Source organism: Lampris incognitus, chromosome 7 (genome assembly GCF_029633865.1).
Source record: "Lampris incognitus isolate fLamInc1 chromosome 7, fLamInc1.hap2, whole genome shotgun sequence".
Taxonomy (NCBI): domain Eukaryota; kingdom Metazoa; phylum Chordata; class Actinopteri; order Lampriformes; family Lampridae; genus Lampris; species Lampris incognitus.
Genome location: NC_079217.1, coordinates 52548764 through 52570192, shown reverse-complemented (window position 1 = coordinate 52570192; position 21429 = coordinate 52548764). Strand labels below are relative to the sequence as shown.

Sequence of the window (21429 nt, the reverse complement as noted above, 5' to 3'; positions counted from 1 at the left end):
CATGTACAAAGTGTTAAATCATAAAGTACCCAACAGTATCCAGGGGTTGTTCCAGTTGAGGGAAAGTAATTATGACCTGAGAGGAATATGTACGTTTAAACAAAACCCAGTAAGGACAAATGCAAAATATCATTGTGTCACAACCAAAGGTGTCAAGATATGGAACAATTGCAGTGAGGAAATTAAAACATGTGAATCAATAATCAAATTTAAGAGATTCTTTAAAAATAATATTTTGAACAGATATGGGATGGAGCTGTAACATCTTGTGTGAGTTGTTCTTGAGTTGTTTTGATGTTGCTTTGCACTTGCTTTGTTCTGTTGAATGAATGATCTTTGTATGGTTTACTAGATAGACGCCATGGTCACTGGTGGTAGATGATTGAGTTTTCATTTAAATCACACAGTTCACTGTTGAAATACTAAAATAGAAAAAGGTAGGACTAGAAATGTTTTTTTTAACTTCTCCCTACTCCTTTTCGAACTGCCGAGATTTAAAACAAATGTTTGGTGATGATATTGCTTGCTTGTTTTGATTTTTTTCTCTTTTGTTCTCTTTTATTATACATTTTTTTAAAAATTTAACGTTTGAAATAAACAAAATAAATAAAAAATAAAATTCATTTAATGGAGGTGGGGCAAGACCATGTAGTGACTTGTATACTTAGCAGGCATATTTGAATGTTTTAAAATTCTCGAAATTTAGAATATTGTGTTTCTCTAGAATATTGCAATGGTGAAAAGAAGAAGGCTTTCTGTTGAAGATTTTTACGGCTTTTTTAAAGCGTGATACTATTGGTTTGAGTACCGTTGCATTTGTAAATGGCCAGTTTATAAAACAGTATTCATGAGAAAAAATTGAGTGAAGAAACATCCTAGCAGCATTTTCTGATAATGATGATCTACTTTGCCTAAAATTATCAAGATTGAATTTAATAGTTTCGATATCTTTTTTTACATGATTCTTAAATGATAATGAGGAGTCCAATGTAACACCAAGATATTTGAATTCTTGAACAATTTCGAGCTCTTCCCCTTAGAATGTGTCCTTTCTATTTGTTGTTTAGAGAACATCATGCGTACATTGTGTTTGAGATTCAATAACAGGCATGAATTGGTAAACCATTTCTGTACATGGGTCAGTACAGATGTAAGATTTTGTGAGGCTTCTTGGGCAGTTTTTGCATATGTAAAGATTACTGCATCATCCGCATACATTTGGATATTGATGTTTTGACATATATTTGGCAGATCATTAATGTATAAAGAAAACAAAATTGGTCCAAGTATGGAGCCTTGGGGGACACCTACTAGACATTCAAGGTAAGGGGATTTGATACCGTTGACAGTAACACAGTGTTTCCTATTTTTGTTAAATATGATTTCATCCATAAAATGGCTTGTTCAGAAAAGTTGAAGTATGTTAATTTAGAAAGGAGAATTTGGTGGTCAATTGCATCAAATGCCCTTTTCAAATAATAAAAAAAAAGCAAAGAAAAAAAACCCCAGCTCCAACAATGGCATATTTATCCCATGAATATTTGACCTTTTCTATAAAAATATTGATTGCCATTTCAATTGAATGGTGGGCACGAAAACCAAATTGCATGGGGTGCAAAGGAGTGTATCCTTTATTCGGATGTTCAATGAGTTGATTTGCTACCCATTTTTCTATCATTTTTGATATGGTTGGAAGAATACTGATTGGTCTGTAATTATTCATGTCTGTTTTGCCCCCACATTTAAAGATTGGTGTAGTCGTCGCAGCCTTCCAATCTGAAGGAACTATAGACTGTTTGATTGATAGATTGACCATGTGTGTAATCGGGCATAGTATGGAGTCTTTATGCAATTTTATGAGACTGGTGTCAAATCCATACTCAACCTTAGCTTTGGAGTTATTTAGTGCATCAATAATATTGCCCACTTCTGGTTCAGTGATTTCTTCAATTTTAAATATCGGTCGTGCATAATTAGTGGGGTGAAGTATACCTTTATGTGAAGTAAAAAGCTGAGATATTTTTTGAATAGAATTTTTAAAAGAAGAGTTCAGTTCAGTAGCCAGGATGAGAGGATCTTTCACCAATTCATTATTAATTTTAAGTTCTAAGTCTTTATTATCCTGTTTTTTTCTGTTTATCTGTTAGTTTATTAATATTTTGCTTCTTTTTTTTTCCATTGCCCTTTGCATTTTTAATAATGACCATAAAGAAATTTGCTTTGGCTTTCTGCATTGTCCGAATTACATTATTTCTTGCTGTGGTAAATTGTTGTCGCTCTATAATCAGACCAGATTTTATGGATTTTTTTAAGTAATTTGTCTCTTATTTTAATTAATTTCCTGCATTCATTATTGAGCCATGGTAGATTGTTTTGCATTTTTTTCCTTTGGTTCCCCATTTTGGTAAAAGACGCCATAACCTCTTTGACTTTTGAATGAATTGAAACACTGTTAGTTATATCCTCACATGAGATAATTTCGGCCCAATCTATTTCCTTTAGGGCTGCCTCTACATTTTGTTGTTGAGTTTTTGGAATTATGTCATGATAGGATGCCTTAGATGAGTGTGATAAATTGCAGAACTGTGATTTAGTAAGTTTTCTTGTAAAGAAGATGGCATTGTGATCAGACAGACCAGTCAAGAGGTTGTGGGTCTTAATAATTCTTTCTGGTTTGTTTCTGAACAGTAAATCAATTCTTGTTTTAGACTGGTTAGTAATTCTAGTTGGCAGTTCTATAAACTGTGCAAGATTAAAATGATCTGTTATTGATTTAAGATTTTTTTTCTGTCTTTCTTTTTGTCACAATTTATACTGAAATCACCTATCAAAATGATCTCTTTTTTAGAATTATAAAAGATAAGGAGAGTTTTAAGTTGGCTAAAAAAGTCTACCTTAGCTGAGGGTTTTCGATATATACAAATAACAGTGAAGTTCATTTCAGCGGAGAGTATTATATCTACTTCTACATATTCAAGTTTGATGTCATTGTCAATCCATTCGATTTTGTTACATTTTAAAGCGCTTTTAACGTACAATAAACGCCTCCTCCCTTCCCCTGGGCTCTATCCTTTCTAAAAACATTGTCACCAGGCATTGTTACTGCAGCCTCAGGTGAGGAACTTTTTAGCCATGTTTCTGATAAACCTAAAAAAAAATCAATGTTTGACTGGATTAATAAGTGCTCGAATTGCTCTCGTTTTGGGATCATACTTCGAACATTTAAATGTCCACCAAGTAACCCCTTCCTTTTACTATATGGGTCCCAAATTAAGTTGGCTTGATTCAACCTTTGAAAAATTTTTATTGATCGTGTTTCTTCATTACCGGGTTTCTAGTTTTAATAGTGGTTGTAATCAATTGTTTGTGTGTGGCATTATAGTTTATACTTGAGGATGACAAAGTTTGACACTCACCACCAAGAGTCTCTGTGGCTTTTGCAGTAGCGTGCACAGGAGATTGAATAATACCCAAATTATTCTGCGTGTCCAATTGCTGGGACTCTGGCTTTGGCGCGGAGTCACAGGTGAGACCGCTGTTGTTTGCTGCTGTTTGGCTGCTGGTTAAGATGACTGCGATTGGAAACAAAGGTCCAAGACTTATTTTTCCGTCAGTACCTGTTCAATGTGTTATGCTTATGCGCATTGAACAATTTTGTTTGTGGCCAAATCCACCCGGATTACTGCACTTATTTCACCATTGTAGACAGGAACTTGTGTCTCTTGTTGTGGGTGGCTGTCTTCGTGTAGAATGAAACCTGTTCAGTCGAACAGCATTGTCTTGCATGCATCCTTATACACTATACTGTATGTCAGTGTTGTTAAAGGGTTATTACAGAAAGTAGCCAGGCTGAATGGTGAATGAGTGTTAGAATGTAACATTTAGCTTCATCATCTCCACCTTCTCTTCTCTCATTTTCGCTCAAGAAAAGGATTTCTAATTTATATTTGGAAGGTGTTACCATCTCCTGATGCTTTCTTCACATTTGTACACAGTACAATAAGCATATGTGTCTATTATTTCGTGCCTATGCAATATGTGAATTTTCAAGATAAGCTGGTACCACTTTACAATATGACTACCCTTATAGGGGGTTTATGAATGGGTTATAATTAGTCTATTGATTCGGTTGTGAAAAATTTATAAATCGTTAATAAACTGTTACAACACATTAGATAAAAAGGGCACCAGTGACCTGTTGCTTGCCAAATAGACATTTATCTATCTATCTATCTATCTATCTATCTATCTATCTATCTATCTATCTATCTATCTATCTATCTATAAAACTTTGTTTAAAGAAACACTCAACAGTAGGGACAGTGCTCAACAAATAAGGAGCAAAATAATCCAGTGAGTCAAGTAAATTCTTTATGAGACAGTATAAGCCTGTTTCATGCCATAAGCAATCATCAGCTGTCAAATTGACAGCTGATGATGTCCAGCTAGAAAGAATGTATGAAAATGAATTTCTAGGTGTGATACTAGACCACAAAAGCTGCTGGAAACCTCACATAACATATGTGTGTGAGCAAAGCTGGCAAGGAGCATTGCAGTCATGAGAAAAGCAAGTCACATTCTGGATCATAAATCATTGCACACTCTGTATTGTTCATTTATTTTACCATATCTGATCTACTGTGTGGAGGTATGGGGTAACACCTACAACACCAACCTACAACCGTTATGTATACAACAAGAAAGAGCCATAAGGATAGTTAACAATTTAGGATATTGTGAACACACCAACAAGCTATTTTTAAAGTCAAGTGCCTTGAATTTCAGAGATGAAAGATTTAGTAGAATTTAACACAGCACAAATAATGTTCAAAGCAAGAAACAATCTACAGCCGAGTATACAAAAAACATACTCTCAGATAGAGAAGGGGAATATAATTTGAGAGGGAAATTAAACTTCAAGAAATTATGTGTTCGAACAACTTTGAAGAGCATGGGCGTTTCAATCTGTGGGGTAAAATTGTGGAACAGTCTCAGCATGGACCTCAAACAAAGCACAAACATTACACAGTTCAAGAAGAAGTATAAAGCACTGATTATCAAGAGATATATGGATGACGAAGAGTTGTGTTAATTGTTAAAGCTTGATTTATCTCTAAACATTTCTTGTTACATTTTTTCCCCATTTTTCTTTGCAATGACATCAAGTAGATATTTGGGTTGTACGTAGCACTGAGATCTGTTTATTCTTGGTACATGAAATTAGGATGTGTTTTTCTTTTTGGTCTTTCTCTCATATGTTTTTTTTCTCTTATTGTTCACAATTGTTGAGTTTGTATTGTGCAGCACAACTTGCATTGAATTTGAACTATACAGTACAGTGGGGATTGAGTTTGTAATGCTGAATTAACTTAAGAGTAGTTGAGAAGTGGTAAGAAAAAAAATAAGTGTATAGTTACGCCTACTCCTTTTCCAACATGTAACACAATCTGATGCATACGGATATTTGTTCACTGAGTTTGATGCAGCCCGGCTCCAGGGCAAAATTGTTAGAGGGGCATTGAGAATAATGGGGGGGGGGGGGGGGTATTAACACAGAAAATTGCCTATCTGACCACCGTCAAAGGCACCCAAACACTAAATATGTTAAAAAACTATATAAAATATAGATAAATAAAGGCTTGCAATGTAATTGCCACGAAACATAGCAACTCGTTCCAAGCTTATGCGTCTTGGTATAACCACTTCCCATACAGAAAAGGTAGGCCCCAGAGCCCTCAGTCCAGATCCACTACGGCGAGTGGCAATAATATCTCATGCGCATTCTCGCTTAACTCACTCACAAATAGTGTGGCGTGGCAGCCAGCCACACAACTTTAAATGACACAGCAGGTACCTTCCACAATCTACTACTACTACCAACACTATCGGCTGCTCCCGTTAGGGGTCGCCACAGTGGATCATCCATTTCCATCTCTTCCTGTCCTCTGCATCCTCCTCTGTCACACCAGCCACCTGCATGTCCTCACTCGCCACATCCATAAACCTCCTCTTTGGCCTTCCTCTTTTCCTCTTCCCTGGCAGCTCCATATTCAGCATCCTTCTTCTAATATACCCAGCAACTCTCCTCCACACATGTCCAAGCCATCTCAATCTTGCCTGTCTTGGTTTTTCTCCAAACCGTCCAATCTAAGCTGTCCCTCTAATATACTCGTTCCTAATCCTGTCCTTCTTCATTACTCCCAATTAATATTTTAGCATCTTCAACTCTGGCACCTCCAGTTCTGCCTCCTGTCTTTTCGTCAGTGCCACTGTCTCCAAACCATATAACATAGCTGGTCTGACAACCACCTTGTAAACCTTCCCTTTCACTCTTGCTGGTGCCCAGATACCTTCCACAATAATTTTACTAAATAGAATAGAATATTGAACTCACCGATTAGTAGAGTTGAAGGCGGCGATTCCGCTGCGAGTTGAATCTCCGCATGACATCATCTTCACGCTTCATTACAGCGCCCCCTGGAGCCGGGCCTGGATGTAGGGATGACGAAGATTTGCATTAACTGGTAAAGCTTTATTTAGCTCTAAACATTTCTTATTACATTTTTTTATTTTCCTTTCTATTTAGCCTAGTGGATATTTGGGTTGTACGTAGCATTGAGATCTGTTTATTCTTGGTACATGAGATTAGGATGGGTTATCTTTTTCTTTTTTGTCTTTCTCTCATGTTTTTCTTTTCTTTTTTTCTCTTATTGTTCACAGTAGTTGAGTTTGTATTGTGCAGCACAACTTGCATTGAATGTGAACTATACAGTACAGTAGGAATTGAGTTTGCAATGTATAGTAGCTGAATTCAGTTAAGAGTAGGTGAGAAGTGGTAGAAAAAAAACCCAAGTGTTTACTTCCTCCTACTCCTTTTCCAACATGTAACAAATAATCTGATGCATACGGAGATTTGTTCACTGAGTTTGATGTGTGGATTTGTTGCTCACTTGAGATTATTGGCAGTGGCTTATCTGTATGTTATATCCTGCTTATTTACATGTTCAAAATAAATCATTCATTCATTCATGACGTGGGTGTGACGCACACAATATGTGGTCACATTTTGTGTGTGTTTTATTAAATTCCAATCATGGGAGAATAATAATAAATTGGCTAATATTGATTCACTGTCCCTCCCAGCCAGTGGGGGGCCCTGACTTTGGAACGTAGGCGTGTGTATAATGGCGGAACCGTTTTCTCCCTAGACAAATATCCCGATCATTTTTTTAGAACCCAGTTAATGGTAAATGTTGTACTGTAGTAATATGCATGTTGACGGTCTTTTCATACATATCCTGTTTTAAAATGAAAGCCAAGTTAATGTTTGGTTTGCTCTCTGAAATGTTTCATTTAGTATCAATGTAATAATGCATCCTGGCAATCCTAGCACATTCTCGCAAGTGATTGCATCATCGCGATAGTCTACCAGAGCACGTTAGCAAGCCACTACATTTAAAGCCAATGGAATGCAATGGTTATATTAGCAGTATAAAAGGTTGACAGTTTTGAATAAGAGTAAAACTATGCAGCACACTGGTAACTGGTCATATTACATGACATGGAGTTATGCCACATCATATTGTTAATACATTATTATGATGCATTAGGTAATGCTGCCATAAATACTATACAGGTTGTACTGTAGGAGGTGATCTAATACAGTGTTATAATGATGGTATTTATTAAAGTATATACATATGTGTGGTATAGCAGAGTTAATGTGAGCTCACTGAGTTAAAGGGAAATGGACTTATGTGTACTCATAGCATTTTGTGAAAATTGTGAATCCTTCATATTTTATACAAATTCATATTTTCATATAAATTTTAAACAAAGGAAAAAAGTGAAAATACAAACAAGTGTTTGATTATGCATTTGATTTTGAATGAATTCTATTGAGAGCAACGTCTGAAAAGCAGCATACGTTTCTCTGTCAACTTATTTCTCCTGTATTACAGGGAATATAATCTGCTTGCATGACCGCAACCCGGGGCCTGCAACATGGGCAGCAAACAGCGCTACCAGAAAGACCCTTTGCGCTTGCGCACTTGATCCCACATTGGACTACAACAAAGAATTCGCGACGTTTTAGGTATTTTCCACAGAAATCGGGCAAGCACACGCTTCCAAACTACATGGACAGTGTTTTGTGTGTAAACTTTAACACCATCGCATTGAATTTGTTGTATCCAGCTGCATCACCTTTAAATTTCAGACATAAATATATCTGGCGCGTAGCCATGTGTGCGCCTGTGCCATCCATAGAGGGCAGTGGCACACCCCAAAAAATCAGATGCAAAATAAATTTTGAGTTACAGCCTTACTAAAATATTTTGTTTGAAACGTAGGGTATTATGTTCTAATTGTAATAATTGTTCATTTAAAAAGAAATTATAATACATTATTTTCATCAAAAAACAACATCCACCGTCATGCGCAGCTCTACCAATCAAAATTTTAAACTTTGATATACACGCGCAAGTAACCGTTCGTCCCAGCAAGCATCACGGGAGACTAGCAGTCACAGTGAAATGACATGGCAGCTAACGCCATACTTGTTTGCTAATGCTAGATACTAGCTACTTTATCAAAATGAAAATACAAAGCTCGCTGGATTTGTGGCAACAGAGGATATGACATCCTCTGGCATCACTAACAAAATCTTGGAAGTACTGGAACTGCTGCAGCTGGACCCTGGATTGTGTGTGGGTTTCAGTTCTGGCGGGGCGTCAGTCATGTCAGGTGGGAAAACTGGGGTGCAAATACTGCTCAAAAAATCTCTCCCCAATGCAGTGTATGTACATTGCCACTCACACCACCTGAATCTTGTGCTTTCGACAGCCTCGAAAGTGTCTCCTGCCATGGCCACTTTTTTTGATGTTTTTAAATTCACTGCACCATTTCATGACTGGAGCCAACAGACACGCACGATTTCTACAAATCCAAAAAGAGCTTCACCCCGACAGAGCCTGTCTTGAGCTTGTTTGTTCCACAGATATTAGATGGCATTAAAAATCTGAGTCTGTCAGTTGAGTTTTGACTTTATATGACATCATATTAGAAACACTGAGTGAGTTTGCAGAAGGCTCTGGCCAGACCAAATAGAGTCTCTCTTGCAACAACTACAGACCAAAAGATTAATCTTTCTCTTTGTGGCATTTTCTAAGCCATTCCGTGCCAGTGATTTTGTGACAAAAGGCCTACAGTCCCAGTCTGCTTTGGTGACTGATTGCATCCACATGATTGAGGGCCTCAAAGAAACCTTTGCTACATTTAGGAATAACTCAGATGGGGAATTTAAGAGAATCATCAGGCTTGCTGACGACGTCATGAAGAAAAATTATGTGCAGAATTGGATGTTGTGGGCATGCATAAGAGGAAATTACCTTCCAGGTTAGCCAATTCGCATATGACCTCTACAGTGGGCAGGGCTGAGCCCATTAGGAGTGACGTGGCTTTGCATTCATTGTGGATTTCGATTCGTGACAGGCAGCTTATGGAACTAAACAACCGTTTTCAGTGTGACTCCTATGGAATAATGAAGGCTGCTGCCTTCCTGCTGCTCGCGTCAGACTCATTTGGCCAGATAGAAATACTACGGGCTCCAAGCAAGCATTATGGACTTGGAGTAGATGGGCCTGAATTTACAGTGATTGGGCAACTGATCAAACGAAAGGTGACAGGGGGTCACTCATACCCATTCCTAATCGAAGTCTTAGACTCCTGTGATAAAGATGTATTCCCCAACATGAACAGTTTACTTAGGGTGTTGATCACATTGCCTGTTACAAGCTGTTCTGTGGAGCGCCTGTTCTCAGCAGTCAACAGGATAAAATCCAGCAACAGAGCAACCATGCTTACAGGAAGACTGAATAGCCTCTTGTTACTTTTGTAATGAGACTTTGGAGTCAAATGAAATCAAAGCATTTAAGGCCAAACTCCTGAAGTCGGATTTCATCAAATAAAAAAATAAAAAAACTAATTTGTAAAATACTAAGCGTATTATCAATCCTTAGTGACGACAGACGCTATAATTATAAACTGAAAGTGTCTGCTCTGACTTGGTCCATCCGTGCTGAAGCAGTCAGAGACTCTGTGTGGGGGCCATTGAGGATCATGGAGACAGAATTCAAAACTCAATCTTTCTGAAAGCTGTCGAAGGAAAGGAAATCACTGATACTGTTAACAAGAGCAAGAACCAATCAATGACCGACTGGAATGGAATTGATATGGCTCTAATTAAGAAAGTTGGTGATGGTATTGTAAACCCTCTAACTTACATCTGCAACCTCTCATTCAAAACTGGTACATTCCCATACAAAATGAAAGTTGCCAAAGTCATCCCACTTTATAAAGAGGGCGATAGACATCAGTATACCAATTACAGGCCTGTATCATTACTTTCACAGTTTTCCAAGATTCTGGAAAAAACTCTATGCTGAAAGGCTGGATAAATTTATTGAGAAATACAAAGTGTTGTCAGACAGTCAGTATGGGTTCCGATCAAACAGATCAACATCTATGGCATTAATGAAGCTGATGGAAAATATAACTAACTGTATTGATAACAAGAAGTATGCAGTGGGTGTATTTATAGATTTGGGAAAAAAAGCCTTTGATACAATTGACCATGAAATACTACTTAATAAAATGATCAAGTACGGTATCAGAGGGGTGGGGCTAAACTGGCTGAAAAGTTATATGGGAAACAGACAATAATTTGTACAGATAGGTGATTACGAATCAAGATGCATGGATGTTACTTGTGGTGTCCCCCAGGGGTCAGTTTTTGGCCCTAAATTATTCATTTTGTATATCAACGACATATGTAAGGTATCAAATCTATTGAAATTCATTCTATTTGCAGATGACACAACAATTTTATGTTCAGGGGAGAACTTACAGGAGCTTTTGGAGTTGATCACAGCTGAAATGAAAAAGTTAAAAATGTGGTTTGACAGAAACACAATCTTTAAATCTGAACAAAACCAAGTTTATGTTATTTGGAAATCGCAAAATAGACAAAATAGAAATAATGATCGACAATATAAACATTGGAAGAGCATATGAGAATAAATTTCTGGGTGTGGTTCTTGACCACAAGATCTGCTGGAAACTTCATATAAGATTTGTGAGAACAAAAATGGCAAGGAGCATTGGAGTGCTGGGAAAGACAAGGCACATTCTGGATCATAAAACTTTGAACTTACTGTATTGTTTACTTGTACTGCCATATTTGAATTATGGATTGGCGGTATGGGAGAATACTTACAAAAGCAACCTACAACCGCTATGTGTGCTGCAAAAAAGAGCTACAAGGATAGTGAACAATGTAGGATATTGGGAACACACCAAAAAGCCGTTTTTAAATTCAAGGGCCATGAAGTTCATGGACCTTGTAGAATACAAGACTGCACAAACGTTGTACAAAGCAAGAAATAATCTACTTCCTGGCAACATACAACAACTGTTCTCGGATAGAGAGGGTGGGTATAATTTAAGAGGAATATTGAAAGTTAAAAAACAAAGTATTCGCACCACTTGCAAAAGTATGAGTATTTCTTACTGTGGAGTTAGCCTGTGGAATGGTTTAGATCAAGAACTCAAGGAAAGCACAAGTTTAAATCATTTCAAAAAAATGGTTTTAAAGGGGTATAAGGATGAAGAGGAGGCCTTGCTTCTCTCATGACAGTGATACCTTGGTGGATACTATTATTATTTTTCCTCATTATTATTGTTTTTATTGTTGGGGACCCCCCCCCTCTTTTTCTAATGGGATACCATTATTATTGCTTTTATTATCTGGGCTTCTTTCTCGCTTGTTTTCGGTATTTTTATTGCTTTAATTCCTTTGCCTACACACACACGAACACACACAGACACAAACACACACACAAATTAATTTCATTTTTTCCCACTATTTTTCTTATTTTTAATTTCCATCATTACTATTGTTGTTTGTTTTTGTTTTGTTTTTCGACTCCTCGGCAAGCTATACGAGTAAGGCATACTCTGATGTGTAAAACAGTTTATTGATGAGATTGTATAGACTGAGCATCAGAGAGGGGGCAGGATATTATAAGTAGAAACTTCCTCCTGTTCCTTATCGAACATGTAACTTTTGTTTGTTTGCTGTGTTTGAAATAATTACAGTTGCCTTGTATGTTTGAAATAAAGACCTGCCTGCCTACCTGCTCTCGCAGAGCAGCGGTGTCTGGTTGCACTTGTCGCTGAGAAGGCTGAATGAAGGCCCTCTAGAGTTTACAGATTGCTTCATTCATGTTATCGCGTTCCCTATTAGCATTGGGTTTGAATCCGGAAATATTAACAAATAGGCGCTTTTGACACCAAATCCTCCGCCAGCGTGTTGTGTAACCAACTCCAGACTCTTTTCTCCGTGCTCTCGTAGGCTCGCGTGTGCTGCGCGCAGACAATAAATGACCGCCTCGCCGCCGCGGCATCGCTCAGCTAATATCTCCCGTTAATGAACGTGAGCGTCTACAAATGGCTACATGGCTAGTAGTCAATTAGCTATGCGGTCATCTTTCTAGGCTGGCTAGTACAAGGTAATTCAGCTAGCCTCCACACTAGCATGCTAGCTAGCGCTAGCGAGCTACTTACTACTGCAGGCCTACGGGAGGTGGCGAGTGTCGGGCCAGATGTCCTACTTGCTAGAGGGAATGCGAAGCGGTGCGGTGGCCTCTCGCTTCCTGGTGTGGTGATGGCCGCGGGTCCATCAGCATATGGCCGCTCCTAGGCAAATGTGTCCGCAGCAGCACCTTCCCGTGGTGCCTCCTGTCTGCTGCGGGGGCGACCGGGTTTCCGGCGGTATGACCGGGTTTCCGGCGGTATGACCGGGTTTCCGGCGGTATGACCGTGTTTCCGGCGGTATAACCGGGTTTCCGGCGGTATGACCGGGTTTCCGGCGGTATAACCGGGTGGGTCGATTGGACTCGTTAGCCTTGGTTGGCAGCCAATCTAGGAGGACGGCTCTGATTTCAAACCCGGGTGGATGACGCTCGTTAGTCTTGTCAGGCAGTTCATCTAGGAGAAGGACGACTCTGATTTAAACCTCCGCTGCCTTTCCCGAAGCCTTCCCCGCATACTCGGAAGAAACCCTGAGGAAAACCCGGCATCCGTCTCCACTGCCAGTCGTCTCGCTTAGTCTTGCCACTGGTAGTAGGGTGGTCTCGGACGAGAGAGTGGGGCTGACGATGCGCGACTCTCCCTCACTTGAATCATCGCGCAAGTCACTAGTCAAGTCGGCGCACCCAACAACTAACTTCTGGCTACGCTGCTGAAATATATGCTGGTAAACAAACAGAGAAACTGTTTAACGTGACATTGCGCAAATGTCGGATTTCAATATTTAGATGAGATGTCAAGAGGCACACCAGCTGCATATCGTGGTCGTCGCATTTGTATTTCAATGTGTGTATACATTCACAGTAAAAGAATTGCCTCTGCCTTTTGATTATACTTGCATAATAGATCATGTAGAAAAACAACCGTTTGCATACCACGACGCATCTCTACATGTGTAATGTCATTTTACGTCCTTTTGGCATGAAATGACTTCCGCTGGCTTCCTAGATGCCATTTTGTAGATAACCATTGTTAGAATTTGCACGAGGCCTTACTCATTCTTACTGTGCAAGTAATAAAACTTGACCTCACTGACCACTAGTGGGCACTGCTGCACATGAAACAGGCTCCAGATTCTGTCTGCGTTGGCTTTCAGACCATTGTCAACCATTGACTGGCACCCTTTATCTGTTATTCTCTCTCTCTCTCTCTCTCTCTCTCTCTCTCTCTCTCTCTCTCTCTCTCTCTCTCTCTCTCTCTCTCTCTCTCTCTCTCTCTCTCTCACACACACACACACACACACACACACACACACACACACACACACACACACACACACACACACACACACACACACCAGCCACAACAAAAGCATCATCGACTGCACTGTAATAAAGTAAGCAGAGGGAAGGAAAATCAAAATACACTTCTTTATTTCAAGAGTAAAAATACCGTACAGACAAAATGGAATATCATAGATTCAGTCTAAAATAGGAGTGTTTTTTTACCCTTGCTATCAGTAACACATCAACTTCTAACATAATAATAATAATAATAGCACAGGTAAATGAAAAACATGGAAATGCTTCAATCAATTAATGTAATCCACTCCTTCAGACAAGTTGTATTGTTCTCTGAACTGCAAGAGTTAAACAGCAACACTAACAACAAAATACGAAATGAGTATCTAAAAAAAAAATCTATTATGATACACCCTTTAAAAAACAAACACGTGAATGTAAACTGCAAAAAAATTGTAATGCTGCAATCTTTAATATTCTGCCAATGAGTGCCGGCTGGCTGGCTTGTTTCTACGAATGAACTTAAAGAAAAGTCAAGTTTTGAAGGAATGAGATTCGTACAGTGTGCCTGTGTTCTGTTCATGTGTGCGCGTTGTGTCACGGCATAGCGGAGCTGAGAGGAATAGCAATGCGACCCAAGTGACACTGAATGGCAGTCCTCCAGAGTTTGATTGATTGCAGACCGGCAGATTAGAGATGTCATGTAGTGGTTTTTGAGATATCCAGTCTGTCCACATCTCATGTCATATACCACAACTGTATAAACCAGCCAAAACCAGTTTCTCTGAAACCCGCACCTATTTACATATGTACATACATTTACATGTGCTATTCTACATTAGTGAGTTTTCAACCTAATTGTTGATCTGTTTTAGCACCTAAATGAAGACTTTAGTCCGTTGCCCTGGGGTTCGTTTAAAAAAGGGTTTGAGGTACACTAGGGAGGGACCCCTCTATTTTGGCCCCTGTCCCACAGTTTAACAGCTAATATGTACCTCAGTGTCATAGGTAATAAAGTCTTGGTGACACAGGGTGTAATGAATGCTGTGTGTTATTCAACTGCTGATTGCGGCGTGAATGTTTCTTAAAACCGCCAGCGTCGACATGTTCTGTGTGAGCCCTGCGGTAGATGTGAGCCGCTCCTGTTAAGACTACATTCAACATGATCAAGCTCCAAAACTTCAACAGGTCATCTAAAAAAAAAAAATGCAAATATGTGGGGAACAAAAATCAATAAATAAAAGAAACAAAACAAAACTTAGAAAAATAGCTCCAATGTCAAGGGTTACCTTTTTTTTTCTTCACATATTTTCTCTCCAAATACTTGGTGTTATTTTTTTCTTTCCTCATACATGTGCACACTTTTGTTTTGCTGTAAAAAAAAGAAAACCTCGTCTCATTTCAATGAGGGGTGTTTCTTTCTGCAGGTTGCACATTATTGCACAGTGTCTAAATCCTCCGCACTTCCCACAGGGAAAAAACAGGCATGTGCACGTGCACATTTGCACATGTCTATTAGTGTGTATGTGTGTGGTGTGTGTGTGTGTGTTTTGCCCCTGTGGATTTTTTAATTTAATGGAAGCACAAATACAGGACCCAAGTGTGTTAGTTTATTCTCCTCCACCTGCGTTTTTCCTGCTCTCTCACTCAGCCCTCCTCCTTCCATGTGCTAAGTATTGATATTCATTGTGAATCGTCGAAGGCCCTCCGCCCCACTCAGGACCACCTGAACGGGGTTCCAGAACAACTCCTCTTAGAGGCGGGGTAACAGTACAGCGGCAGTGCAGCAAGTGTGGAACATTAGACACTTCAATGATTTCTATGTCTGTGATGTAGAAAAATGATAATAAATACAACTATCTTCCTTTCCTCAGGTAGCCAGAGTCAGCTTCTTGAAGGAGGAGGTCGTTTCTTAGTGTCAGCCATCTAGACACATCCAACCTTCTCGCGGTCAGTCGATGATAAGGTCATCTTCAGTGAGGTAGCACCATCATCCGGCATCTTTCTGTTCACCTGGGGGAATTGGGAGGGGGGGTTGATATGTGATTAGGAGGTAAGAACGGATCAGAATGATTTCATCAGAAGTTGTAATTTGCTGAATTTCCATTTAGGACACAAATACATTCTAATGAAATGAAAATGTCAGAAATCAATGAGGGATTTCTCGATCTGATCCGAGAGATTGGTTTCAGAGCCAACCAAGGTTTATTTTAACTGATTGGTATCAACTATATTAACCCCAAACAATTCCAATCCTTTTGACCCCCCCCCCATGCCCCATGCCCCATCTACACCAGCTCTCACAAGGTGTGGTAAACAGCCCATTGCACTCTGCCTAGGTGTCGTAAACTGACGTTATCCACAACTTACAGCAGTGAGGTGCGTATTTTTTTTAAAACTTTTTTGGGGGGGATTTTTCCCCCCTTTTTCTCCCCAATTGTACATGGCCAATTACCCCACTCTTCCGAGCCGTCCCGGTCACTGCTCCACCCCCTCTGCCGATCCAGGGAGGGCTACAGACTGCCACATATCTCCTCTGACACATGTGGAGTCGCCAGCCGCTTCTTTTCACCTGACAGTGAGGAGTTTCACCAGGGGGACGTAGCATGTGGGGGGCTCACGCTATTCCCCCCAGCCCCCCCCCCAAACAGGCACCCCGACTGACCAGAAGAGGAGCTAGTGCAGTGACCAGGACACATACCCACATCTGGCTTCCCATCTGCAAACACGGCCAATTGTGTCTGTAGGGACGCCCGACTAAGCCAGAGGTAACACAGGGATTCGAACCGACGATCCCTCATGTTGGTAGGCGATGGAATAGACTGCTACACTACTCGGACAACACCCCATGAGGTGCTTATTTTAAAAAGTCAAGAAGCAGCTAAAATCCCTTAGGGGGGATCTTACCCAAGAACCCTCAAGTGGGTCAAATATGAGCGTAGACCAATTCTTCAGAGCCTAGTGTGGCCAATTGTGATGTGCAACAACTACCTCAACCCCTTTATATCTCTCACTACCGACACCGAGTCATCCCTGCCCATCCTCGACCAGTATTAGTGTACTACACAGCATGTAGGAACAGGAACGTTTTATATGTCTCACATCCTGGCACCGAGGTCTATTACAACACACGAGTATTTTTGTCATATAGAGACCTAAAAGAAACCCTGAATGAAACCCTTTTCCCATTTTGGCTACCAACTTAGTTAAGAGATGCTGCGGTGTTATTTGGAGCATGAACAACTACCATTCCCGCCTCCCCAGGCAGGGACAAAGAAGGAAGAGTATATTTCTATTACATAATTCAATGTTAACCGGAAGAATGTGAGATGGCAGGCACGTTGTGCTCACACGGGACTCCCCTGATCAGTTGACAGCACTTAGGACAGTTATAACTCTCAGTGGAGTGCAGTGAGGAGGAGGGAGGGGACAGAGCGGAAAGAGGGTGGGGGAGAAAAAAGACAGAAAGAAGTCGAGGAGGAAGGCCGGGAAGTAGACAGGGGGGATGAGGAATGAGCAAAAGGGAGGCCGTGAGAAAAAGAGGCTGACAAAGAGAAGGGGAACTATGAGGAAGAGAAGAAAGAGGTCATAGTAATAGACTGTAATAATGGTGGAATGGGTGGGGAGAGTTGTACCTCCTGGTGCCTGATGATGAAGAGGAGGAGAAGGGTCTCCCTCCAAACAGAGAGTTTCGTGGCTCCTGGGAAGATGATTTAGCTTCCACAGTGACAGGTTTCTGCTCAGGTATCTGGGCAACTTGAAATCTGTCAGTCGAGCAGAGACAGGGTCACTGTTTGATCGAATTCACATCATGTCTTAATATAAGCCTAACTGACAACTACTGTCATGTTGCTATGGTGACATTTAATTATGATATGATTTCTAGCATCCCCTAGGAAACAAGTCTGTCAACTGAGTCGACATTAGTGATCTGTGCATCTCAACCTCAAATGTGTTCATCGTGTCAGACATGTATGCTTGCGTGCATGTGTTTGCTACTGTACATAAGTGAGAGAGAGCATGCCTCAATACTTGACGGCATGCCGTTGTGTACACGTGTATGGTGGCGAGTGCGTCTTTGTATCTTACCTTCCCACGGACAGCACTGTCAACTCTCCCTCTTTCTTCTCCCTCCCCTCGCTTCCTTCCACCTTCACCTGCACACTATTTGGCACAACTGCTTGGGTATGGTGTGTGTCCACACACACTTCCCCCAGCAGAGGACTCTTCTGCTGGTCAGCAGCTGTGTCCAGGGAGGGGAGGATGAGAGTTTGGGGAGGCTTCAGAGGGTCTTTGAAGGAATTCAGGGGGGGTATCAGGACTGGGGGCCATTTCCGCTGGGCACAGCGGGAGCAGCAGTAGCCATGTTTGGAGGCCAGGCCAGAGAGGCCTGAAATGGTGTGGAGGTGGGACTGATGGGGGCAGAGCCTGGGGAGGGACTGGAACTGAGACAGGGGAGAGAGCACCGGGAACCTGGGAGAGATGGAAGGGGCAGAAAACAGTGAATTAGTGGGTGCAGGAATACCACCTCTGAACCCCTGTTGTTTCATCCATCAGGGATGGAGTCAAGTCAGTTTCAATCTTGTTAAGTGAAATAACTTTAAATTTAAATCGGTTTCCCACATTAACCCAGTTCTAAAGCATTAAGGAATTGTCCCCATTAGTTCCCAATGTTGCTTATTGTGTTCACACACTTTGCATACGATTGCTTAGCAGCAATACCTAGTTTCCAGAAGTAATAATGAATCTTACGAGGCTTCAAAAGCTCCAAAAATGCCCTCAAAAACAGTTGAAATACAGCACTGTTGTAGAGCCCGTGTAAAATGGAAACAGATTAACATGCAGTTTCAAACCTAAAACCGTTGCAGTGCTCTACAGACAGAGGGCTCTGTCCCTGTCCCCATATTCACAACATTCTGTAATTATATGGCTGCCCATTGTCCTTTTGTACGGCCTAGATAGAGCAAGACACATGAATGCAGCTGGGTGCCAGATCTATGCTAGCTCGTGAATGACCTTCAATGACCCCTGATAACCTTTGTTAACCCCCCCGCCTCTACACATACATAGGACATAGGCAGGATTTAAGAGCTTTCCAGAGCTGTGTTAGAGAGCGAGAGAGAGAGAGAGAGAGAGTGTGTGTGTGTGTGTGTGTGTGTGTGTGTGTGTGTGTGTGTGTGTGTGTGTGTGTGTGTGTGTGTGTGTGATCAGAGTGTTCTAGAACCTGAAGCTCACAGAGTACACCAGGTCAATGAACAGCACATAGCAAGAGGCCACTAGAGCGCTTTCACTATTGTAGATAATTGCATACAAATTATTGTATTTGCTAAACTAAAAACTGCATAATATCCTCACTACCTCCCCAATTTCCAGCACCATTACTACAACTTCAGCTAGTTTAATTACCTCCACTGTGCAACAGCTACACTATGAGTCCTCTAACTTTGTGGAAACTACTGAGATGTATATTCCCTTGGCTGTGGGTGTGTTCCCCTTGAGAAACTGTTCTGTGGGATCACACCTGACTGATTAAATGTTTAATCAGTGCAAAATGTCTCATCTCATCATCAGCCACTTCTCTGGGGTCTGGTCGCGGTGGCAGTAAGCTAAGTAGGGCACTCCAGACATCCCTCTCCCCAGCAACGCCCTCCAGCTCCTCCTGGGGGATCCCAAGGCATTACCAGGTCAGATTGGACATGTAGACACTCCAGCGAGTTCTGGGTCTACCCCGGGGTCTGACGTGCCCGGAAAACCTCCAAAGGAAGGTGCCCAGGAGGCATCTCAATCAGATGTCCGAACCACCTCAACTGGCTCTTTTCGACGTGAAGGAGCAGCGGCTCTACTCTGAGCTTCCTCTAGATGTCAGCTCCTCACCCTATCTCTAAGGCTGAGCCCTGACACCCTACAGAGGAAAGTTATTTCAGCCACTTGTATCCGTGATCTCACCCTTTCAGTCACTACCCAAAGCTCATGACCATAGGTGAGGGTTGAAATGAAGATTGACTGGTAAATTGAGAGCTTTGCCTTCTGGCTCAGCTCCTTCTTCACCATAGTGGTCCGGTACAACATCTGCATTACTGCTGATGCTGCACCAATCCGCCTGTCAATCTCCCACTCAATCCTACCCTCACTCGTGAACAAGATCCTGAGATACTTGAATTCCTTCACTTGAGGCAACGACTCATCCCCAACCAGGAGGAAGCAATCCACCATTTTCTGGTAGAGAACCATGGCCTCAGACTTGGAGGTGCTGACTCTCATCCCGGCCATTTCCCACTCGGCTGCAAACCGCCCCAGTGCGTGCTGGAGGTTGCGTTCTGATGAAGCCAACAAAACCACATCACCTGCGAAGAGCAGAGATGCAATCTGAGGTTCCCAAAATGGACACACTCCTCACCTTGGCTGCGCCTTGAGATCCTGTCAATGAATATCACAAACAGAATTGATGACAAGGGACAACCTTGGCGGAGTCCAACACCCACCAAATACATATTTGACTTTGTGCTGAGAATGCGCACACAGCTCTCACTTTGGACCGGATGGCTTGTAGCAACTGCCCCGGTACCCCATACTCCCACAGTACCCCCCCAGTGTGCCCCGGGGTACACGGTCATAAGCCTACTCCAAGTCCACAAAACACATGTAGATTGGCTGGTCAAACTCCCATGCCCCCCTCAGCACTTCCGCAAGGGTAAAGAGTTGGTCCGTTGTTCCACGACCAGGACGGAATCCACATTGTTCCTCCTGGATCTGAGGTTCAACAATCGGTCGGAGCCTCCTTTTCAGCACCCAAGAGTGGACTTTCCCTGGGAGGCTGAGCAGTGTGATGCCCCGATAATTGGAGCACACCCTCCAGTAATGATTAATTAATGATTAATCAGTGCAAAATGTGAAAAATCAAATCAGTATTGTTACAAAATTATACCATCAAACTTAAATAAGCTGTTATGTGCGCTCTTCCACCAGAATGAGCTAATAATGTTTGCTAGTACTTATAGCAAGTTTGCTTATATAGCTTAGTTGTTTACATATAAGTTTGAAGTCCAATGCAATATAAATAACGATTTTCAAAATAATGAAGACTAAGCAAGTGATGTTAACTCAGACCAATGATATTATAATGTAGGCCAATCTTTCTTTATTTTTCTTTCAGAACAGTCTAAAAAACCCTTGAAATGGGGCAGCCGTAAGACTCATCCAGTTGATTAACCACTGTCTCAAAGAAATATACTTTGGAATATAATGTGCATTTGGTCTGGTGGGCGGTAAAATCAGGGCACTACCATCGCACAACTACGTGATTCTGGCTGTAGCAGAAATCATGACTGTCACAGGAAAGACATCAGACTTGGTAGGTATGCGGTGGTGATGACTGTGTGTGTGAGGCCTTGAGACCAGACACAATGGACTGAGTAATTGTTTACAATAAGCCTTCTCCTTGGCTCTCCTGGCAGTACACAGTTAGATCTACAGCAAGTTGCTATCTTTCTTGTGCCAAACACTTGCTGATATTTTGCATAAAGTTTCATTACTTATAACT

The 21429-nt window shown here is 41.2% G+C and overlaps 1 protein-coding gene across 2 annotated transcripts in view; it reads right to left on the bottom strand.

The window, feature by feature from the left end:
- Positions 1 to 14018: 14018 nt before the first annotated feature.
- Positions 14019 to 21429, bottom strand: part of relt (RELT TNF receptor) — a 58470-nt gene continuing 51059 nt past the window's right edge. Inside the window, exons 9-12 of one of the 2 annotated variants that reach the window (XR_008810531.1) lie at positions 17979 to 18362; positions 17525 to 17653; positions 15514 to 15902; positions 14019 to 15261 (exon numbers count right to left, since the gene is read on the bottom strand). Coding sequence is in view for 1 of the 2 variants with exons in the window: in XM_056283919.1 (XP_056139894.1) it covers positions 15899 to 15902; positions 17525 to 17653; positions 17979 to 18362 (517 nt within the window). In the remaining variant the exon portion in view is untranslated. Of the gene's footprint in view, positions 15903 to 17524; positions 17654 to 17978; positions 18363 to 21429 lie in introns of both variants that reach the window. The other variant, XM_056283919.1, reaches the window with a different exon arrangement.